At 31.1% G+C, this 20,815-nt stretch overlaps 1 protein-coding gene across 7 annotated transcripts; it reads left to right on the top strand.

The window, feature by feature from the left end:
- Positions 1-4,489: 4,489 nt before the first annotated feature.
- LOC113860229 (calmodulin-binding transcription activator 2) lies at positions 4,490-19,273 on the top strand. Of its 7 annotated transcripts, none has more exons than XM_027492930.1 (14): positions 4,550-4,752; positions 8,470-8,589; positions 9,380-9,495; positions 9,667-9,755; positions 10,057-10,099; positions 10,696-10,873; positions 11,253-11,378; positions 11,779-12,074; positions 13,386-13,901; positions 14,414-14,560; positions 14,744-15,102; positions 16,651-17,251; positions 18,436-18,759; positions 18,849-19,270. In XM_027492930.1, the coding sequence occupies exons 1-14, from the start codon at positions 4,713-4,715 to the stop codon at positions 18,960-18,962; spliced, it is 3,069 nt and encodes a 1,022-aa protein (XP_027348731.1). In that variant the 5' UTR covers positions 4,550-4,712; the 3' UTR covers positions 18,963-19,270. The 7 variants fall into 7 exon arrangements, with proteins under 7 accessions (XP_027348728.1, XP_027348727.1, XP_027348731.1 ...); XM_027492929.1 differs by having other exon boundaries at positions 18,846-19,250; XM_027492925.1 differs by adding an exon at positions 7,917-8,044 and having other exon boundaries at positions 4,601-4,752; positions 14,414-15,102; positions 18,846-19,262.
- Positions 19,274-20,815: the final 1,542 nt, after the last annotated feature.

Genomic DNA, 20,815 nt, shown 5'->3' with positions numbered 1-20,815 from the left:
AGAGAAAAAAACTTTTAAAAAACTTTCAAATTGAGAGAATTCAAAAAATTAGTGTTAAGAGGACTTTGGAGGATTTAGAAAAATATCTGAAATCTTTCTTTCTTAATTAAGCAACTTATAAACAAAGATTAACTCCTCCTAACCCTTCTTTTTCCCTTCCCTCCCCTCCTAAATTCAACTCTCAAATATAGCCTTATAAACTATAAGATAACTTAATCCAAGTACAAATTTTGTAATTAACTTCTAAACACAAAATTTCTGGAAGTAATATCCGTTGTATTGATATTGAACTAACACAACAAAAATTTACAGAAGTTGATATCATTGTAGAGTTAGAATGCTACTGAGATAGAATAGATGTATATATATAAATACAATGATCACTACAAAATGTTGAGAACATCTATAAAATAGAAAGCTATCTTAGTTAAGGAGAAAATTACTGAGTACAACTTATAAAATGCAACAAGAAATTGAAAAAATAAAATCATATAAGAATGCAGAAGCTTAACCAAGAGAATTGAGAATCAAATCATAGTACAACTAAAATGCCATTTAAACTGAAAAAGAAAAAGAAAACAAAAAATTACAACAAAAATAATCAAATCAAACATGCTCCAAGTAAATGAGATAAAAATAATGCAACTTAATCAAATCTACTACAACTAAACTAAAATTTAAAAAGTTAGTCTTGAACCCACAAATAGAGACTTGAGTTGGTATTCCAAAATACAAACAGCACAAGTCAAGAATTTTGTGCAAAAACCACCCAAAAGGAATAAAATAGATTAGATAATACAAATCAAACATATAGAACAATATGGAGTCAGATCAAACACAAACAAATCGATAGAACAAGTACAATAGAACACAAAAGTCCAAATTATAGCACAAATAACTCCAAAAAATAACCTTAGAATACCTCAGTCGACATCTGTTTTTGTCCCAGCTTCCTCCTTTTGGGCCCGAGCTTTCTCCCTTGCTCCATAACTTGATTCAGCTTAGGAATTTATTCAATAAAACAAAAACAAAAAAAATGTAAGAGACAAACCCCTATAAAAAAAAGGAAAAACAAAAAACCTAAAATGTAATGAGTCAGTTTGAGTGAGCTTGCGGATAAATTTTTGTAAAAGAAAAAAAATATAAAAGATGAATAATTTTTTTTATAAATTAAAATTAACTTATATTTTTATGTTTTTTTTAGAAATTACTCTTACTTAACTTTTTAAAAATTTAAAAAGATATATTATTTTTAACTGATAAAAGAAATTTTATCATTTTTATATTATTTTTTTTACAAAAATTTGTGTACAAACTCACTTAAACTTATGCATTTACAATTTTAGAAGACAGACTTAAAAGAAAATTCTGTCAGAAACTTGTGATTTAATCTTCGTCATTCATTCTGACCAAAACCTTTAATCTTTCAAATTTAATTTCTTTATAAAAGCTCAATTTAATTTCTATGCAAATTTATTTTATTTTAACTTTTTTAACATAGGTTAATTGGTAATTTTTTAACCACTTTGTCCATTTCTCTTGATTTATCAAATACTAGATTGTTATTATTATCGTATAATATAATATAGTAAATTATAGGAATATTGAAGAACAACAAAAACGAATATTATGCCTTATATATTAATGTTTAGGCCATAAGAAAAGAGTTCTGACAACGTTGGGTCCAATGAGCATGTTGTATTTCTTGTTTATTTTATTTCATTTTATACACAAATTAGTTCACATGCAAGATGCTTAATGACCAATATTGACATTCTTTTTGGATATATACAAATCACACCCAAAAATTCATAAGGATTTAGATTGTTATTTAGTGTGTCTTTCACGTGATTTTCGACTTTGTTCAAGTTTTTGACAAAACTTGATCCGCTGGGCTCACGTTATTTTTAAATTTGCACATTTAGAATAAAGAAGGAGCTAGTAAGTAATGCCATGTACTCTGCATCCCATTGCTACATGTAATAGTCGTTAAATATTGTCGTGGTCTTATTCAATTCTAACAGCATTATTTTCAATGAAAGATATTTGTATAGTAGACAAAAAATACTAATTTAATTTAAAATTGTATAGAATTAATTATAAATTAAGTGTAATTAAACTATAAATATAAATTAATTTAAATTACATATTTCTGTTAGAATGAACATTCTTTTTTATTAAAACTCTCCATGATAAATCAAATAAATTTTAAGAGTTTATTTATTTTGTGTATCAAACGAAATTTTCATAAATACCAATGTAAGAAAACACATTGCATGGCATGTCTACACAATAGGAAAAAAAGGTGGGAGTTGTGATTGAAAAGGTAGCAATTGTAACGTAGATTAAAGGGTTGTAATTTATGTGTGTGGTATTCTAAAGGTACCTATACCATGAATAATGGTTAAAGAAAGGAAGAGTTGGAGCTAAATTGGAGTGAAAATTAGCATAAGAGTTGTTAAATACGTTTTGCACTTTTATCAAAGGCAACTTAGGATAATTGTAATGTAATTGTAAACTAATTTATTAAACTAAATATAGACCAGAACAAAATCTAGACAACGAATCTAACCAAAATTAAGTTTAAAATTTAAATTAAGTTAATCAAAGAGATAATGTTTGATAGGAGTTGTAACAGTTTAATTTATAAAATCGAATATTTTCATACTTAAATGAAGAGATTAACTATTTATAGTAGTTTTACTCGTATAAAATATAATTATTATTAATAAAAAATACTTTGATCTGAAAATAAAAAAAAAGAGATACTACATGTTAACATGTCACTAATTTATAAGTAAAATGATGCATTATATCTTCCAAAAAAATAGTAATTTTCTTTACATAAAAATAAAGTAAATATATACTAAATTATATATGCAAATGCCTACAATGTAAAAGTTTTTAACCGTCACGTTTTAATACAAAGATAAAATTTCCCTTTTAACAAATTATTATTTAAGAAGTTAACTTAGTGACAAATTAAATATTTATAAAATATTTTGATAATAAATTTTTAATTTTTAATAGTCTATTTTAATTATAATTGTTTTAAAAAGCAGATGTAATAATATTTTTTAAAAAATTAATATAAATTCGTAATAAATTAATTTGATAACTTAAAATTTTAAAAGACCAATCTAAAAATACATATAGTTTTTAAGGAACAAGTAGATAACTTTCTCTTGATAATTTTTTTTTATTTTTATTATTATAATTTTATTGAATTTAGATCCATTTGTGTTATTATTAACTAACATAATGTAGTTATTTTAAGGAATTTTTAAATAAAGTATCATGATTATTAATTACAAAACATTATATATATATATATATATATCATATTCTGAGAAATTGAATTTAATTTTTATCTTAAAATAGAGACTGATATTTTTTAAAAGTATTATCAGTATTTTTTAAATATATTTGTAATTATTAATTAAAAATATGTTGTTAATATTCCTTTCTCTCCTTAGAAAGTTTTGCAGACTGAGGAGTGAGTACAGGATGTCGGATGAGGCGGTACAAGTTGGGCACCTTTTATCCGAGAGATGCACGTGCAGTCCATCCCCAAGCAATCAGGGTATCCACCTACCCACCACGCGTCCTAAACTCATTGGCTTCAAAAGCATTTTTGGAATCACAATAATTCACTTTCCCATGTAAATCTTATTATATCCTATCTTCTCTGTTCATTTTATTTTAAATATATTCATTTTTTTATTTTTCAATAAGAATTAATAAGAAAGTTTAATTAACAATAAAATTTTATTAAAATATACTATATAATATTTTCTTATAAATTTTAATAAATTAAATCTAAACATACTGATAAGTGACTTTTTTACGATAGTATATAAATATTTTAAATTTTATATATAATTGTTTTCAATTAGATTTGTATTAGTAAAATATTTAATTATTAAATATTTTGTACTTATTAAAATATGTTTATAATTTTTTAATAAATTCATTTGTATACTTATCAAAATAATTTTTTATTTAAATAAAAATTTATAATTAATTATGATATAATTTATTATTTTAAAAAATTAATTGAATAAGTGTTTATAATGTATTTTAATAAAAATAACATAATAAATAATGAAATAATTTTTTAATAAATAATGATATAATTTTTTTATTTTTATAAAAAATATTAACCTATATATTAACAGTTAATCTTAAATAATTATTAATAATAAATATTTATAATATTTTTATATCTTTAATATAATTAATATATATTTTAATGAAAAATATTTATAAATGTTTAAATTTAATTTTAAAGACATAATTTAATATATATATATTTTTAATTATAAAAAATATTAATAATTATTTAAAAATAATTAATATTATTTTAATTTATATATAAATATATATATTTTTTTCCAAAATTTTAATATTTTTATACAGATTAATGACATATAATAAATTTAATTAATTAATTATTTGACATAAAAAGTACAAGAGCGGATATCAGAATAATTAAAACAAAAAAGAAAATGAATATAGGGAGTAGCTGTCTGGGTTATTCATCTCGTCACGTCACTGTGTCTGTGTGAAAAGAAGAAGCTGACTGGAAAGAGAGAAAAGCGAAGTAAGAAAGAACGAACGGAAGGAGAAAGGACTGTGATTGATTGAGATACCGATACACTGCTCTTACGTTTCCGCGTTGTGGATCTCTCTCTGATTTTCCAGTCTTCGCCATGGCGGAGCGTGCTTCTTACGGATTGGGACCTCGATTAGGTCAGACTTTACTTTTTTTAATTCATTCGTTCATTTTCTTCTTCTTATTCTTTGAATTTACTTAATTTTTAATTCAGACTTATGTAATGCTTGGATCATGCTGTTTGATTTTCCTCGGAACAATTTCGCGTAACGGAACTTCGTGAAATTTCGATTATTGGTTGTAGGATTCTGGAAATGAGATAATGGATTTAAGCTCTTTTTTAGTGAAAACTTCGTTTAGTTTTGTTATTGAAAATGACCTTGTCAGCTCAATTAGGGTTACTGTGAAAATGAAGAAGCGAGTTTTTTGGCATTTACGTGATTATGTATGCTAGGTGTGAATGGCTTGGATTAGTATTGGTATTGATTCGCATTGAATTCAATATATATTCCTCTGCTGAATAAAGTTGTTATTGTAAAAATGCGGTACTCGATGCTAGTTGGCGTAAAAGCTAGTAAGTGTCAGCTGCAAAATGGGGCTTGTAGCAGTTTGCATCGGCGAGACGGTGTTCCAAATGGTAAAACAAACTATATACTGACCTGCTTTCCCAATAGTAACAAATTTTTGTGGGCTTCGAAGAAATTTGCCTGTGGCCATGGTCTCACTGGATTTCGCTGCAAGATGAGAGATATGCCAGCAAGAGATTAGTTAACTTTCCAGATTAATTTCCCTTTGACTATTTCAGAATAGAACACACCACTTAAATTGCTTTTTGCCCATTTCTCAAGGAAGAGTTTTGCAGCTTGCTCGTCTTTATGCTTGCTTTACTGACAGCAACAGTCTCTGCTTCTTTGGTTGGGTGAGCCTGCAGTATTTGTAGTTGAGATCCTAAACTTATACCCCTTCCACCCAAGGTACAACAATAGTGCCTTTTTTGTCATCAAATCTCCACATAAGTATGCTTCAATAAACCATGCTGAGTGCCCCTTTTTGAAACATGGTGACTGACTATGTTGTGGTAGTTGTTACCTCTCAATTACCAAAGGATCCATTTGTGAATATCTTGATGCCACTTCCCTAATTAGCTATGAAACTGCTCACAATTCCATATGCTATGTTAGATCTCATAGAATCAATTGCATGCTTTAGACTACCTACTGCTGATGTATCAGGAACTTGAGACATAATCATTTCTTTTCTGTCTTGGGTAATTGATCGTTAGCTTGAAGTGGCTTGCCAAAGGAGCTAACAAGTTTTGAATCTTATATGGTTAATTTTCTCTACACTTTTTCAATATTTCCAGCTGGTAAAAGCTTCAAATCAAGGTAGTCAAAATCAAGATTCTACTTAAGATTGGGAAGGGGAGTGATGATTGTAAATCATGAGATATTAGCAACTGCATATATAATAATATTAATAATAATAATATAATAGCATAAATAAAAAAATAGCCTTTAAACACGGCAAACTCTTAGTTTAATTTGAATTGAAAAGCCATAAGCAGGTCATACACAAGTGATCCGCTTCACAAATTTACAACATAAGCTACCAAATATCTGAGATGTGACAAGACAAAGAATTTAATACGATCCCAAGCAACAAATATCAAAGTGAAACAGAGAATTGAAGAAAAAAATAGACTTTGATTCTGTATTAATGGCAAAAGAAGAAATACAGCAAGGAGGATGACTCCTTACTGCCCAGAGCAATGCTCCTAATAGAGAAATCACTAAGTTTCCTCTACTCAAGATATAAAAAAAACAGCCCCCTTCCACAACCTCACATCATTTCCTAAATAACAGAAAGATATCCCACTCTCTCTCCTCTAACTGCCCGCACCCCCCCTTCTCTCATGCCATGTCAGCTCCTCCTCTTTTTTTTCCGTTAGTACACTAACAATTTCTTGACTTTGTCTCGTGAGCCAATGGCTCAATAGGACCAATCTGGAATTGGGCTCTATCAGAATTTAAGCATCGAATTTGAAGACATTTTCAGCACCAAAACAGAACCAAACAAAACCAAAACAGCACAAAAACCCAAAACCTTGTCAAAAAACAGACCACGTGCTTCATGTGCAATCACAAGAAAAAGAAACACCCTGAAACCCTCTTGAAACAAGAGGGAGAACAAGCACCTAGCAGGGTTTTGAACAAGAAGTTGCAGCTGCAGAAGGTGAAGCTCGAACAGGCAGAAGCTCAGAGAACTGAGAGAAGCAGCATTGATCAGTCACCAGTAAGTGGTTTCAAAGAGCACAGCTGTGTTTGGAAGAGAATAGGGATCACACACAATGGGAAAGAAGGTTTCAAACATACAAACAAATAGATTAGGGCTTTAGATATAAGACAGATTGATTGATTATATTTTATTTTTTTTGGGAAAAACTGGTCAAACCCAACTCACTAAGATCACATGATCTTACCAATTTTAGGAGTAAGCTCAGTGATACTACCTGATCCAATAAAAATGTTCTAGTGCATAATCAGGAGTATAGAGGCAATAAAAAATTGTAAGATTGTGTGATCTTACAATCAAGATTGTGATTTTGATGTTCTCATGCCAGGATTATCTTAGCAGCGGCCAAATTCTTAATTGCAATTTCTTTTGGTAATTGCTATTTTAGCTCATTGATCATGTGCATGCTAGATCCTGCCTAAAGTATAAATTAAAAGGATAATATTGCAATTATCAAGATTTTAAATGAGCAGTGCAGCGCTAATCTACATGACATCTCCTAAATCAAATAAGCCACAGTTACTCATGAATAAGGGTGTGTACATATCTTAATAAAGCAATTATTCAATAAGCTTTTATTATACGAGGGTGAATATCATATGCTATAAATTTGAGTATAAAACTTTTTAGAATAAGTTGAAAAGGGTTTATTTTGATCATAGTAATCAACAGTGGTTGCTATAGCAACGAAGCAAAGTGGAGTGGCAGCGTCGCGTTTCATAGGAGCAGTCGATGCGTTGCAAATCGTGGCAAAAAGCAAGAGAAATCGCTGTTGCTATTCCATTCATGTTGAAATTCTGGATTTGCCCCTTTGTTTCTGAACGTTGGTGACTTTAAGGGTGACTATATTGAGATTTCTCCCCCCTCTTAGTTTCTAATATCTTCTTCCTCCTTCCTTGCGAGCCCTAAACCCTCTCATTCTCATCTCTCAGCTCTTTCTCCTTTATTCTGTTTTTTCATCTCTGTTCTCTATGATTCCATTGCTTTTGGTGTCCTTCTTCCTCTTCAGCGAGGCATCTGACGCAATAGAGATGTTCTCCGGTTATTTTCTTCATCTCCTGTCACGTGACCTAGACTGTTTTTCAGTCATCTTCTTCAAGTCCAACGAAGCTTCTGATGTCACTCAGACATTTTCAGGTCATCTTCTACATCTCAAGCAAAATTTCCAGTGAACGTGCATATTTTTCGATGACTGAACATTCTCTTTTTTCTATTTTCCTTCTCTATTTTTTGATTTCCTTCTTTGTTTTGATTCTCCTGCTCTGGTGAACTTGCTTTATTTTTCTTCTTTATTTTGATAAGTTATACTAAGAAGCTTATTGAAATAAAATGAAGAGAGCTTTATGAGAGTTATAAACTACTTGCATTAGTTTTCCATAAGTACTTTAAAACGCAACCTAAATCAAATTTCTTATGCATGTAAGATTGTATGAATTAAAGTTATTCTTATTGATATTATTAGTGTGTCTATGGTTTGATTCTTAAGGTTTGCTTCAATTATTGCATTTTTACATGTGATAATATGGTAATAAATATTTAAGTGAATACCATGTTATGTGCAGATATTCAGCAATTACAATTTGAAGCCCAGCATCGGTGGCTGCGTCCTGCAGAAATATGTGAAATTCTTCGCAATTATCGAATGTTTCAGATCACATCAGAACCGCCTAACAGGCCACCAAGTATGGTTTCTGCATATGTTACTGATCAATTGATTTAAGTACATTTTTAATTCCTGTACTTTGATTTTAGTTTTGGTCTCTATATTTTATAAGTTTAGTTTTTGGTCCTTAGTTGCATTTCATTTTGGTTTTGGTCCCTACATTGGTTCAAATGGTTCTACCTTGCAAGGCACATGTTTTAACATATTGCTTGCAATAGCAACCAAAACTAAAGTTTTAAAACTATAGGGACTAAAAATTAAACTTTTAAAGTATAGGGACCAAAACCAGAACTAGAGTAAACTATAAGGACCAAAAATGTATTTAAAGTTTAAACCATTAATTTATTACCATCACCTTTGTGAGTCTTGTCCATATATGGATAGACTGAATTGCTCAAAAAGCTAAAAGAAATACTAATCCTCTACGAATTGTTTGTTGCAACTGAGTATTTTTGAGGTTGATTAACAACGTTATAAATGCTAATTGTGAAGGTCAGACATAGCTGTCTTTCTCTTGCAGAAAAACTCTTGCTTATATATCCTAAAATGTCTTTTTGATTTATTTGGCAACCTTATACATGCCAAGCTGATAGATCCCATAAGATCTTTGTTCCATAGCAAAAGGGCACCTGATATATTTTTCTTGCATAATCTTGTCCAGTTGTGCAAAGTTTGTAGGGTACTCTTTGTAGTTTTTGTTTTTCATGATAAATCTTGCTTCATTGTAAACATCAATTCATTTTTTAGCTCTAGTTATTGCTTCATGTTCATAAAGACTTTGCTTCTTGACATGTATTTGATGATTGTAGGTGGTTCCCTTTTTCTTTTTGATCGGAAGGTTTTAAGGTACTTTAGAAAGGATGGACATAATTGGAGAAAGAAAAAAGATGGAAAGACTGTGAAGGAGGCTCATGAGAAGTTAAAGGTAAGCAGGAAATTTACTTTTGTTGAGTTTGTGGTTAATAAATTCTTTGTAAGACAAGCATTTATAAGATAACTCCAATTATTTCAGTTAGTTCTCTCTAATTTGGAAAACAAGTCTTTATACCCACAAATAATTACTTTATGAGTTGTAACATCCTTTAAGCAAATTTAGGTGGGAAGTGTTGATGTGTTACATTGCTACTATGCCCATGGAGAAGAAAATGAAAATTTTCAGAGGCGAAGCTATTGGATGCTTGAACAGTAAGTGTGGTTAACTAATTACTTTTTATTATTTTGATTAGTAATTAATGTCTTTAAAATTGAAATACTATTTTCCCATGGCAGCTGCTGTCAAAACTTCTTGTCAAGTATTGCATTAGTGCATTTGTAATCACTTTTGGAATCAATTTATAATTAATTACAACAATTGCATATTATTGGGGTTTTGACTGTTTTTCTATTTTTCAGCAAATTTTTATGTTTCCAATATTCTACTGATAATAATTTATTTTAATTAAAAATACTTAGAATATGATTCTTTTATTAACTTGTTTTACCGCAGGGATATGATGCATATTGTATTTGTCCACTACTTGGATGTTAAGGTATTTTGCTTGATTTCTTTGTTTCACACTTTCTTATTAAGGTATTTTGTTTCCTTACTATATCATGGAGAGCATCGATGTTTGGTTTTGTTGCTGGTGTACTTTTTTCTAGAGAATGTATGACATCTAGTAGCTCAAGTCTAGGCTGTTGTGAGTTTTTTTCATCCTTCCCTCTAAACTTGACCAAGGAAATAGAGTACAAGTACTGCTTTCCCTTCCCTTAAGCCATTGACTTCAATGTGAATGAAAATCTATCTCCCATCTGATTTCTTCTTCAATTTCTTGTCATCATGGATTGAGGAATGTGCTTTCTTTCTTAATAGTAAGGCTGGATAGTTATGCTTAAGGATTTTAACATCCACCACCTAGCAATGGTAACATGCAATATTTTCTCTTTTGCTCCTAAACTTTACCCTTGATTTTTAATCGATATAAATCCTAACTGATGATATAGAGTAAGTTGCATAATCCTTTTGAAAAGATCCTGAAGTCCATTTCTATATTCCTGAAATCAGGCAGAGAACTTTTTAATCTAATATTGACTCATCCGTTTGATGACTTATTAATAGGTGTTTTGTGGGTTCTTCATCTTTCAGGTCAACAAAACCAATATTGGTGGAAGTACAGATACTAGCGAGGCTACATCAGATTCCCAGAAGAGCAGTTCTTTGTCATCTGGCTTTCCCAGAAATTATGGAGGTATGCCTTCAAGAAGTACCGATTCCATGAGCCCAACTAGCACTTTGACATCTTTATGTGAAGATGCTGATTCAGGTAATTCTGACATATTTAATTAATGAATGGTACACTTTACTTAGACCTTTTTTGAGAGAACTTTTAGAGACTTCCTTATAGAAGAAAATTAGTGTAAATAATGAATAAAACTTCTTCCATAAGTTAAAAGCAACTTATTTCTTCAAATTTCAGAACTTCTCAAACAATAGAGAAGTATAAGTTGTTTGTAATTTATGGGAGAAGTTTTATTGATTTTTTATACTGATTTTTTCTCCTATAAGGACTTCTTTAGAAGTTTACCTAAAGAAGGCCTTAATTCTTGGAATCTGAATTCACATGCTTAGGTTTACTGTTACAACATATGCTTACATGAGTGTTTGGTCCATTTGCTAAATGGTTTAATCAAATTTCTTCTTAGAGGATATTCACCAAGCAAGTTCTGGATTACACTCTCATCATGAATCACAATATTTGGGGAATGGTCGTCCGATGGATAAGATTGACGCTTGTTCAAATAGTTCATATCTTGTGCTTCCATTTTCAGGTTACCATGTCTTTTTGATTCATCTAAGATGATTATTTTGTAATGTCTATTTTGTTGAAATTATAGTTTTATGTAACAGGAGGAAAGGAGATAAAAGGAGACCGAATACACTTACTGATATTTACTCTTTTATTTTTTTATATGTTTTACTTGTGTTCTGCAGTGATATGAAACATACAATACAAATACCTATTGAAATAAGGAAACAAATCATGAGATAATAAGGAAATGTAAAAACTAATCTTAAGATGCTCTAAATTATTCTAAGAAAATTGGATATTTATTTTTCATATATTCTACAAGTTTTAATCTCTAATATAAATGATGTCTCAATTCGTAATTTTTTTTTTCTGAGAATTGACATTTGAACTTTTTTTGTATGCTTTGAAACTGTTTTCAGGTGATCATGGACAGGTACCAATTTCTGGAACAGATTATATGCCACTTGTTCAGGGGGACAAATCTAGAGCCAGTGATACTACGTACATTGAGGGCAAAAAATCCTGGGACAATGCCATGGAGCAATCTTCAGGAGTGCATACTGATCCTTCTCTTGTTTCATCTAGATCCATTCCATCAAGCTCACTGGGAAACATTCTTGAAGGAGATCATACTGTTCTGTGCAGCCTTTTAGGGCATAAAAATGTCCTCACTGAAGACGAAAGTGGCTCTCATCCTCTCCAATCAAATTGGCAGGTACTTAATGTTATTGCTTTTTATATCTTCCAGTAGTGTACTCTTACTTGCATGCATACACCCTACTTCTTAAGACAAATACAAGTATTATTTGTGAGGTTCTATTAGGAGTAGTTGTGCTATTTGTAGAATGGGACAACATCTGGAATTCACCATCTCAGAAACATTGCATTACTGGTCAAAGTTCTAAGTGCATACTGTGCGATTTTTATGTAATGTTCTATCCTTGAAGATCAACATATATTTTTAATAGGGTTGATGCTTGATGAGGTGTATGGTTCACCCATTCATTTATCTTGGCAACAAGGAAGAGTTGCTGGAGTATGGGGAAATTGGGGAAGGTGAAAATTTGTGGAAGTTGTTGCTTGATATCAAAACAATATTAAGAGATTCACAAAGTTGAATTTTTGGAAAGTGGCCTGGGAATATAGTTTACATTCTTTCCAGGGAGTTAGTCATTTGTCAATGTGTTTTAATAATTTGCAATAAAATAGAACGATGAATTGGGATGGAGCATATTCATGACTTTTTGTTACTATTTTACACGTGTATGTTTTGAATTGTTTCTGAACTTGTAGAAGTGCTATAGCACGAAGTAGGGTTTATCTTTTATTTTTATTGCAAACTTCCCTTTTTACTTGATGTTTCCCCCAATTTATCTGATAAAAAACTTAGAAGAACCATACTACAAAAGCTATAAGCCATTACAGTTGAGGAGCATAAAGCTTTATAAACCCCACATTAGAGTCTCATGCTTTCAACTTAGGACTCAAGTGTCATACCTTGCAATCAGATCCTAACATCCCACCACACTCTGCAGTCTTGGTGCTCTGTGGGTTGGTTGTGCACTAGCCTCTTGACTATTCTCAAATGAACACTGCAATGTTGGCATCACTACTCATGCAACTCGTTTGCAGCTGAGAGACATGGTAAAGGTTTTGATAACATTTGATAAGAACCTTGAGAGAACCATTCTACAAAAGTTAGCCATTGTAGCTAGAGAATCCAATTCTTTATAAATCTCACATTGGAATTCCTTATTTCCAATGTGGAAGTGTGGAACTCAACTCCCATACCTTGCAATTGGATTCTAAGGGTATCTTTATATGATCTGCTTAGATGAGAATTAAGTGGCCTGAAATATTGCTAAATATCTTGGTGCGAGGAAGTGTGCATTGTGTTGGTGTCAATTTTATATTTGATCTGCAACCCTGATGATCTAACATGTAGTGGTTTCTCTCATTCAAAAGCTTCAATCTACTGCACCAGTTTGTGAAATTTAACAATCATAACTATTTTCATTTGATTCAGATTTCTTTTGAAGACAATACAGGAGAATTGCCTAAATGGGGCTTCGCTGCATTTGGATCTGAGTATACTGGTTTACTGGGGGAAGAAACTAATGATGCATGTCCAGAAATTGTTCCTGAGCTCTTCACTTTTAATGATGAGCCGAAGGAGCAGTCTGTGCAGCAAAACTTCTCGAAGCAGTATGCACATACACAATCTAATCCTGCACAGAAATCCAATTCTGAGGGTGAAGTTCCTGGTGATGAGAGTGTCAACTCCACCTTGACCATGAAACGTGCATTCTTGGGCGGAGAGGAGAGCCTACAGAAGGTTGATAGCTTCTCCAGGTGGATTACTAAAGAACTTGCAGGAGTGGATGATCTGCATATGCAGTCTTCCCCTGGTATTTCATGGAGCACTGATGAATGTGGGCATGTGATAGATGACACCTCACTGAAACTGTCCCTGTCTCAAGACCAGCTCTTCAGTATAAATGATTTTTCACCTAAATGGACTTATGCTGAATCTGAAATTGAGGTACTTTGATATGAGATTTACACAATTATACAATATATTAAGCAACTATTTATGGTTCTGCAGTTTGTTTTTCTTTTCACACGTGTTGGAAATAAGCAATTAAATATGTATGGTACTTGGAGTTCACTTTAGATTAATATCTTTTCATCTTTTGCCTGGGATATTGTCTACTCTTGTTAAGATCAGATGCATAAAGTTTTGTTCTTTTATTTATTTATTTTAATATTGTCTAATTTCAAAATTTTGGTTTTTGACTAAACTAATGGCAACTTGTGATCCATGTAGCTGACCTCACCTAGTGAGATAAGGCTTGGTGGTTGTTGTCTATTTTTTTGTTACTTAGTATTTCTTGTATCTAGATCTCTCCTGATGATATTCATTATCTGTTTTAGAGTTTTACGCACGATTAATAGTTTGCTCCTTTTTCTATACGGGTTTCTACCACAACATGAAATGAAGAGAAGCCAGCTGTAATTTGAATGATATCTTATATCTTATTCAAAACCATTCAGGTGTTGATTATTGGAACATTTTTGAAGAGTCAACCTGAGGTGGCAACATGTAAGTGGTCCTGTATGTTTGGGGAAGTGGAGGTTCCTGCTGAGGTTTTAGCTAATGGAATTCTGTGCTGTCAAGCTCCATCTCTTAACATTGGACAGGTTCCCTTCTACGTAACATGTTCCAATAGGTTTGCTTGTAGTGAAGTTCGGGAATTTGAGTACAGAGAGGGCTTTGATAAAAACATAGATTTTGCAGATTTTTATAACAGTTTGGCTGAAATGACGCTTCATTTGCGACTGGAAGAGTTACTTTCTTTAAACACAGTGCACCCTTTGAATCAGGCTTTTGAGGATAATATGGAGAAAAGAAACTTAATTTTCAAGCTTATTTCGCTGAAAGAGGAAGAAGAATATTCAAGTAAAGAAGAGCCAACTGCAGAGACAGATATATCAAAACACAAGTTGAAGGAGATGTTTCACAGGCAGGTTAAAGAGAAGTTGTACTCATGGCTTCTTCACAAAGTGACTGAAACTGGTAAAGGGCCTAATGTATTGGGTGAGAATGGGCAAGGCGTGTTACATTTAGTTGCTGCTCTTGGTTATGATTGGGCCATAACACCAATCATAACTGCTGGAGTGAATATCAACTTCCGTGATGTGAATGGATGGACAGCACTACACTGGGCTGCATCCTGTGGCAGGTAAGGACATAATTCTTCTTTTCTTTAATTTTTTTAATTGATTTTGCATATGTTGCAACTACTTATCAACTTGAAACTTCTTTTGCTACCCTGATTATTTCCACTTTTCTAGAGTTTTGAAATTTTGGATTTAATTACGTATGAAACCATTGGATGATATAAAAATTCCAGCACCTTGCCTGTTAGGAAATCTTTTCTCTCTTTCTTCTTTCAAATGTATATATTTATACCATATTGGTACCAAGCTCACTGGTTTTTTATGCACGCGAATTAGTTCAAAAATGAACTGTGAAGCAAATGATTTGGTCAGTTAAAGGCAAATCTATTAACATCAAATCCTGCTTCTGGAAATAATGGAACAATTATAAATTTTCAAAACAATCAACTAAAAAATTTCATCTCTTGGAGGTTCTCTAACCCATGCCAAACTTTAGCTCCCTACCTGATTATACTCTGCCTGGAAATATATTGATAATGCCAGGCTCCCCACCTGAAATAAATAACAGGCTCTGCCACCTAAAAATAAGTCATGGTACACCAAGGTTAACACCTACTACTCTTGCAATGTTCTAAAGAAGTCATTTTTCTAAAATCATCTAAAAAACATGTCATATATAAAATCTCATGTTTGCAAAATAAATCATAATTGTATCACAGTTAACAAATAGTAGTCTATCCTTTTTTCTCTTTATCTACCGTATCTCTCTTTTTGGGATGTTAGTCTTTTTCACTCCTCTTCGTGTTACCCTGTACCCAGTCAACTTCCTTTTTGTTTTCACCAACTAAAAGAGTGCCACACACTTCCTTCTTGAATTTTCTATCATTATATATTTTTATGACATTTAACTTTACGAAGTTTCGCGTGGAAGCCTATCAAATGACTTCCCAAAGAAGCCTCATTCATATATTACTTTTTTAAATTGTTTACATGTATATTTCTATTAATTTATTGTGACTACCTTCTTAATTTTGCTCAACTTTTGTATATATTTCTTTAATTGTAATCCCACTGATGATAAATTTAAATTCAAATGATTTTTTATTTTATTCTATATAATTTATTGCTATCTTCACTAGATACATATAATTGTAGTAAATTTAATTAGTATTAAACTTTTGAGACTTTTTCCCTTAATTTTATAAATAGTTTTCCTAATGTGTGTAAGGGTATATAATAAGAACATATATATAATAAGTTTTTCTTGAAAATTATATGATATCATGAGATTCAATATATTGATAATATTTACTGATACAAATTTTTATAATCAAAAAATATTATTTTTTATTTTCATATTGTGTTTCTTTACATACATGTTGGAAAAATTGTTTTCAAAATATATTGTTATAATAAGTTTTAAATTATATTTCAATATATTTATCTCTTATTTGTATTTTTTAAATTTGAGGGTTAAAATTCTTTTTGAATGTTAACAATTTACGTAAAAATATTTTATAATAAACTAATCTATGTAAATTTTAAAAGTATATATGTTTTAGGACATTAGAAGTTGTGCTGCACTAATTTATTATTTGTCCTCTGTTTAGAGAGCGAACAGTTGCTATCCTTGTCACCATGGGTGCAGCCACTGGAGCTCTGACAGACCCATCCCCAGCATTTCCTTCAGGTAGATCACCTGCAGATCTTGCTTCTAGCAACGGCCACAAAGGAATTTCTGGTTTTCTTGGAGAGTCATTATTAACTAGCCACGAGTCATTATTAACTAGCCACCTCGAATCACTCACAATGGATGAAAATAAAGATAGTAGGAAAGAAGCTTCAGGAATGAAAGCTGTGCATACAGTTTTTGAGCGAATTGCAACACCTGTGCGTTATGGTGATATACCAGATGCTATCTGCCTTAAGGATTCTCTAAATGCTGTTCGTAATGCTACACAAGCTGCTGATCGCATACATCAAGTATTCAGAATGCAGTCATTCCAGAGGAAACAGTTAGCTCAATGTGAAGATGATGAATTTGGATTGTGGGATCAACAAGCTCTTTCCCTTCTAGCTTCTAAGGCTTGCAAATCTGGACAAGGAGGTGGTTTAGCCAATGCTGCTGCGGTACAAATACAGAAAAAGTTCCGTGGTTGGAAGAAGAGAAAAGAATTCTTGATCATTCGTCAAAGAATTGTTAAAATCCAGGTTCATTGTTCTGCTCTCTTTCTTTTTTGGAAAATCCTGTTTGGTACGAATTTATAGTTTACAAAGTGACAAAAGGAGGTTATTAACTTTCAATGTAAATAACTTCCAATTTTTACCCCGCATATATTGTAATGCAAAAACCTCATTGGATAGATTTAAATTTGTCTTGTTTTGTGAGTTATTATTTGTACCAAATAGCAGGTCTCTACTTTTTTTTTTTTAGTCTTTTTATTCTTAATATGGTTTTTATTAACTTCAACCTTTAAGATTAAGTTTAAGCATTCAAACGTAATAAACTTTTATTGAAAAAAATGTTTATTATATTGAAAATGCAAAAGTTTAATAAATATTTCATTTTCCAATAGATATTTACTATTTTTGGATGCTTAAACTCACTACCTTAAGGGCTGAAGTTAACAAAACCATTTTTCATGTTATTTGTTGTTCTTTTCAGTCACCTGGCTGATTTCTTTGACATTGATTTCTCATTGAACATCCTATCCACTATTCTATTATTTAGGGCATCCGTTTGGTTGACAAGATATAATAGAAAAGGATAGGATATGAATTAGATAAGAACATGATCTACAAGCTCTTGTCTTATTTTACATTTGATGAATACAAAAAATATCAAATTAGATACATTATATTATTTTACTCTGTTTATTTCTAACCTAGACTGTCAATGATAAAATTTGCACTAAAGCGAAGAATGAATAGGATAAACCTAGGAAATGCACTTATCATATCATGCTGATTAAACAAATATTGAAAAGAAGATAAGATTAGAAAAGTTTTCCTTTTTTTTTTTTTATCCAGACCACCAAAAACTTGATGCTGCTTCATTGGAGGGTTCAATTGATGAAAACTGAGGAAGGAATGCTAAAATACCTTTTTGTTCAATACTTTACCATCTCTTTTTGCCCTTTATATTACTTGCATGGCATGTATGTAGAGGTCACGTTGGGTTTCAATATTTGTAACAATTTCTACTCTCCAGTTGTAAGGACATCAGGGGTTAAAAATTCATGTTATCCTTCCGTTCATTTCTTGTCGATGTATTTTCTGTCATCTTTCTAAAGTATTTCCTTCTCTTTTCTCTCTTTCTGTCTATCATATTATTCAATGTGCCCTTGGAATATTTTATACACCCTTCCACTGACTTGAATTCCATGGTGTTAAAGGCCCACGTAAGAGGTCACCAGGTAAGAAAGCAGTTTAAATCAATCATTTGGTCCGTGGGAATCCTGGAGAAGGTCATATTACGGTGGAGGCGCAAGGGCAGTGGTTTACGTGGATTTCGACGAGATGCCCTTAATAAGGTCCCCGACCAACCAAGCGATTCTTTGAAAGAGGATGATTATGATTTTCTGAAGGAAGGAAGGAAACAAAGTGAAGCAAGGTTCCAAAAGGCCCTTTCACGGGTGAAGTCCATGGTTCAGTATCCAGAGGCACGGGCTCAATACCGGCGGCTGCTAAATGTAGTAGAAGACTTCCGTGAAACCAAGGTATTTTCTATCGTATGCCGTGTCCTATGTCTACACTAAACTCAAGATGAATATTTGGCTTAATGATATGTTCTTTTGATTTATAGCAGGGAGGTAATTTGAATTTGGTAAATTCGGAAGAGACTGTTGATGGTGTGGAGGATTTGATTGATATTGACATGCTTTTAGATGATGAAAATTTCTTGCCCATAGCATTCGATTGATTTGTCTGCGGTACCCCCCGACCTCGCTGTAAATAGAATGCCAGTCGGTTTTATTCGGCATTGGAAAGGTCCCTAACATCGTGTATTGCTGTATATATCTATATATCTATATATATATATAATCAGAATTCAGAATTACTTGGATCCTAGATCTTCCTGTTTTTGTACCCCAAAAACTTTTGGATCTAAGGCTGGCTACTATAATAGATTATGAAACATGGAATGCTTTCGGATTTGACATTTCAAATATGTAATCTAGACATGGTTTAATTTTATATATGGTGATTTTTATATGACAGGATGATTTTATCTATGTGTCGTTTTTTAGATTTAGTCTTGTTTTAATTCCATTTTTTTTCATCTGGTTTCTTTCTTTTTAAATTCCGAGTGTTTAAACATCTAATGTGATGTGCATATCTCAAAAAAATATTATATTAATTATTATGATAAAATGACTTTCTTTGATTGAAATATTCTTATTTAAAATGGAAGAAATTGAGAATTAATTAAATAAGTGGGTGAAATGTTAATGGATGAGGATACTAATAAAGATTAGTTAATGTTATCTTGATTTGCATTTGAGAAAAGTAATATCAAGGTTATAAATGAAAAAAGTTGACGCGATTTAAAATGAAATGATATTTTCTACGATGCATTTAATTCCTATCATCAAGAGGTGATGCGATTAATACAGTTCTAACTCACACTCACTATTACTGTGTCCGATTAGGATGCCATAGAAAATGTATTCTTACAAATATACAGAGTTGCACTTACGTTGTTTGTGGTTGATGCGTAAGGGGAATTATAGAAATTTATGGATATAGGTTGTCGATGTGAATAGATTCCTACCGTGGAGAGTATTTTCCAGGTGATTGGGTTTCTTTCTAAGCAAAATGTGATTGATATGGAAATCATTCTTCTAAATAGACTAAAGTGAAAATTCTCTATTTTAAAATAACTTTTTCTTTGAATAACCATTTTTTAATTCACTCGCATACTCACTGCTTTCCTGATTGCTGGCAAAATCATTATCTTTTTTCTTTTTTTCTCTAATAGTCATCTATACAAATAAAATTCTTTTAGAGAAGAAAAAAATGGAAACGAGATGAGAAAGGAAGAATAAAAATAAAGGAAAAAATTGAAGCCAAAGGAAAAATAAAAATATAATGAAAATGACAATAATGCTTGTGCAAGTACCTTAAATTATTCCATAAATTTTTATATTTTCTCTGTACATAAATATATTTTAAATAGATCTAATAAGTATTAATATTCATTTATCTTAAAAATTAGATGAGATAACTACGAAAAATTCATCTAACTCAAGTTTAAAATTGAGCCGACAACACAAGTTAATTGAACGATTGAAATGTCAACACTACATTTTCCACTTTAATTTTTATTATGTAAATAAATAATACAATATTATGAAAAATGTGGTTTGGCCTTTATAATCATGTCAACATTTACCAAGTTGTCATAACAGTGAAAATTGAAATAAACACATTTAAAATATTAATTTTAGTAACCGTTTCTCCAAAAGCAACGAAACAATTAAAAGATGTTTTCTCAAAAAATATAACACTTCATACACATTTCCCAGAAAATTTTAATAAATTTTTTTTACTTATTAATTTCTTAACCATTTTGGTCTTTTCATATATTTTGTTCTAAATGATTTTTCAATTTCAAAAGTCCACATTTTTTTTTCACAATACTTTTTCCTTTAAAAGAAAAAAAAGTTATTTTTTTCTTGAAATAAAAGAGAATAATCGACATGCTCATATTCTAAAGAACAAATGGTATTAATTGAATAAAATGAAATTATGAATATACAGAACAGTAACTGA

This window comes from Abrus precatorius, unplaced genomic scaffold (assembly GCF_003935025.1).
Source record: "Abrus precatorius isolate BTA unplaced genomic scaffold, Abrus_2018 Scaffold2, whole genome shotgun sequence".
Lineage (NCBI taxonomy): Eukaryota > Viridiplantae > Streptophyta > Magnoliopsida > Fabales > Fabaceae > Abrus > Abrus precatorius.
Note: the sequence above shows the minus strand (reverse complement) of the source record. Positions and strands in the feature narration are given on the sequence as shown.

Excerpts from the sequence above, each read along its gene's own strand:
- LOC113860229 (XM_027492925.1), top strand. The coding sequence starts at position 7,939 with ATGTTCTCCGGTTATTTTCTTCATCTCCTGTCACGTGACCTAGACTGT. Across the intron at positions 11,379-11,778 it reads TCTTGTGCTTCCATTTTCAG|GTGATCATGGACAGGTACCA; the intron begins GTTACCATGTCT and ends AACTGTTTTCAG. Across the intron at positions 13,902-14,413 it reads ATGCTGAATCTGAAATTGAG|GTGTTGATTATTGGAACATT; the intron begins GTACTTTGATAT and ends AAAACCATTCAG.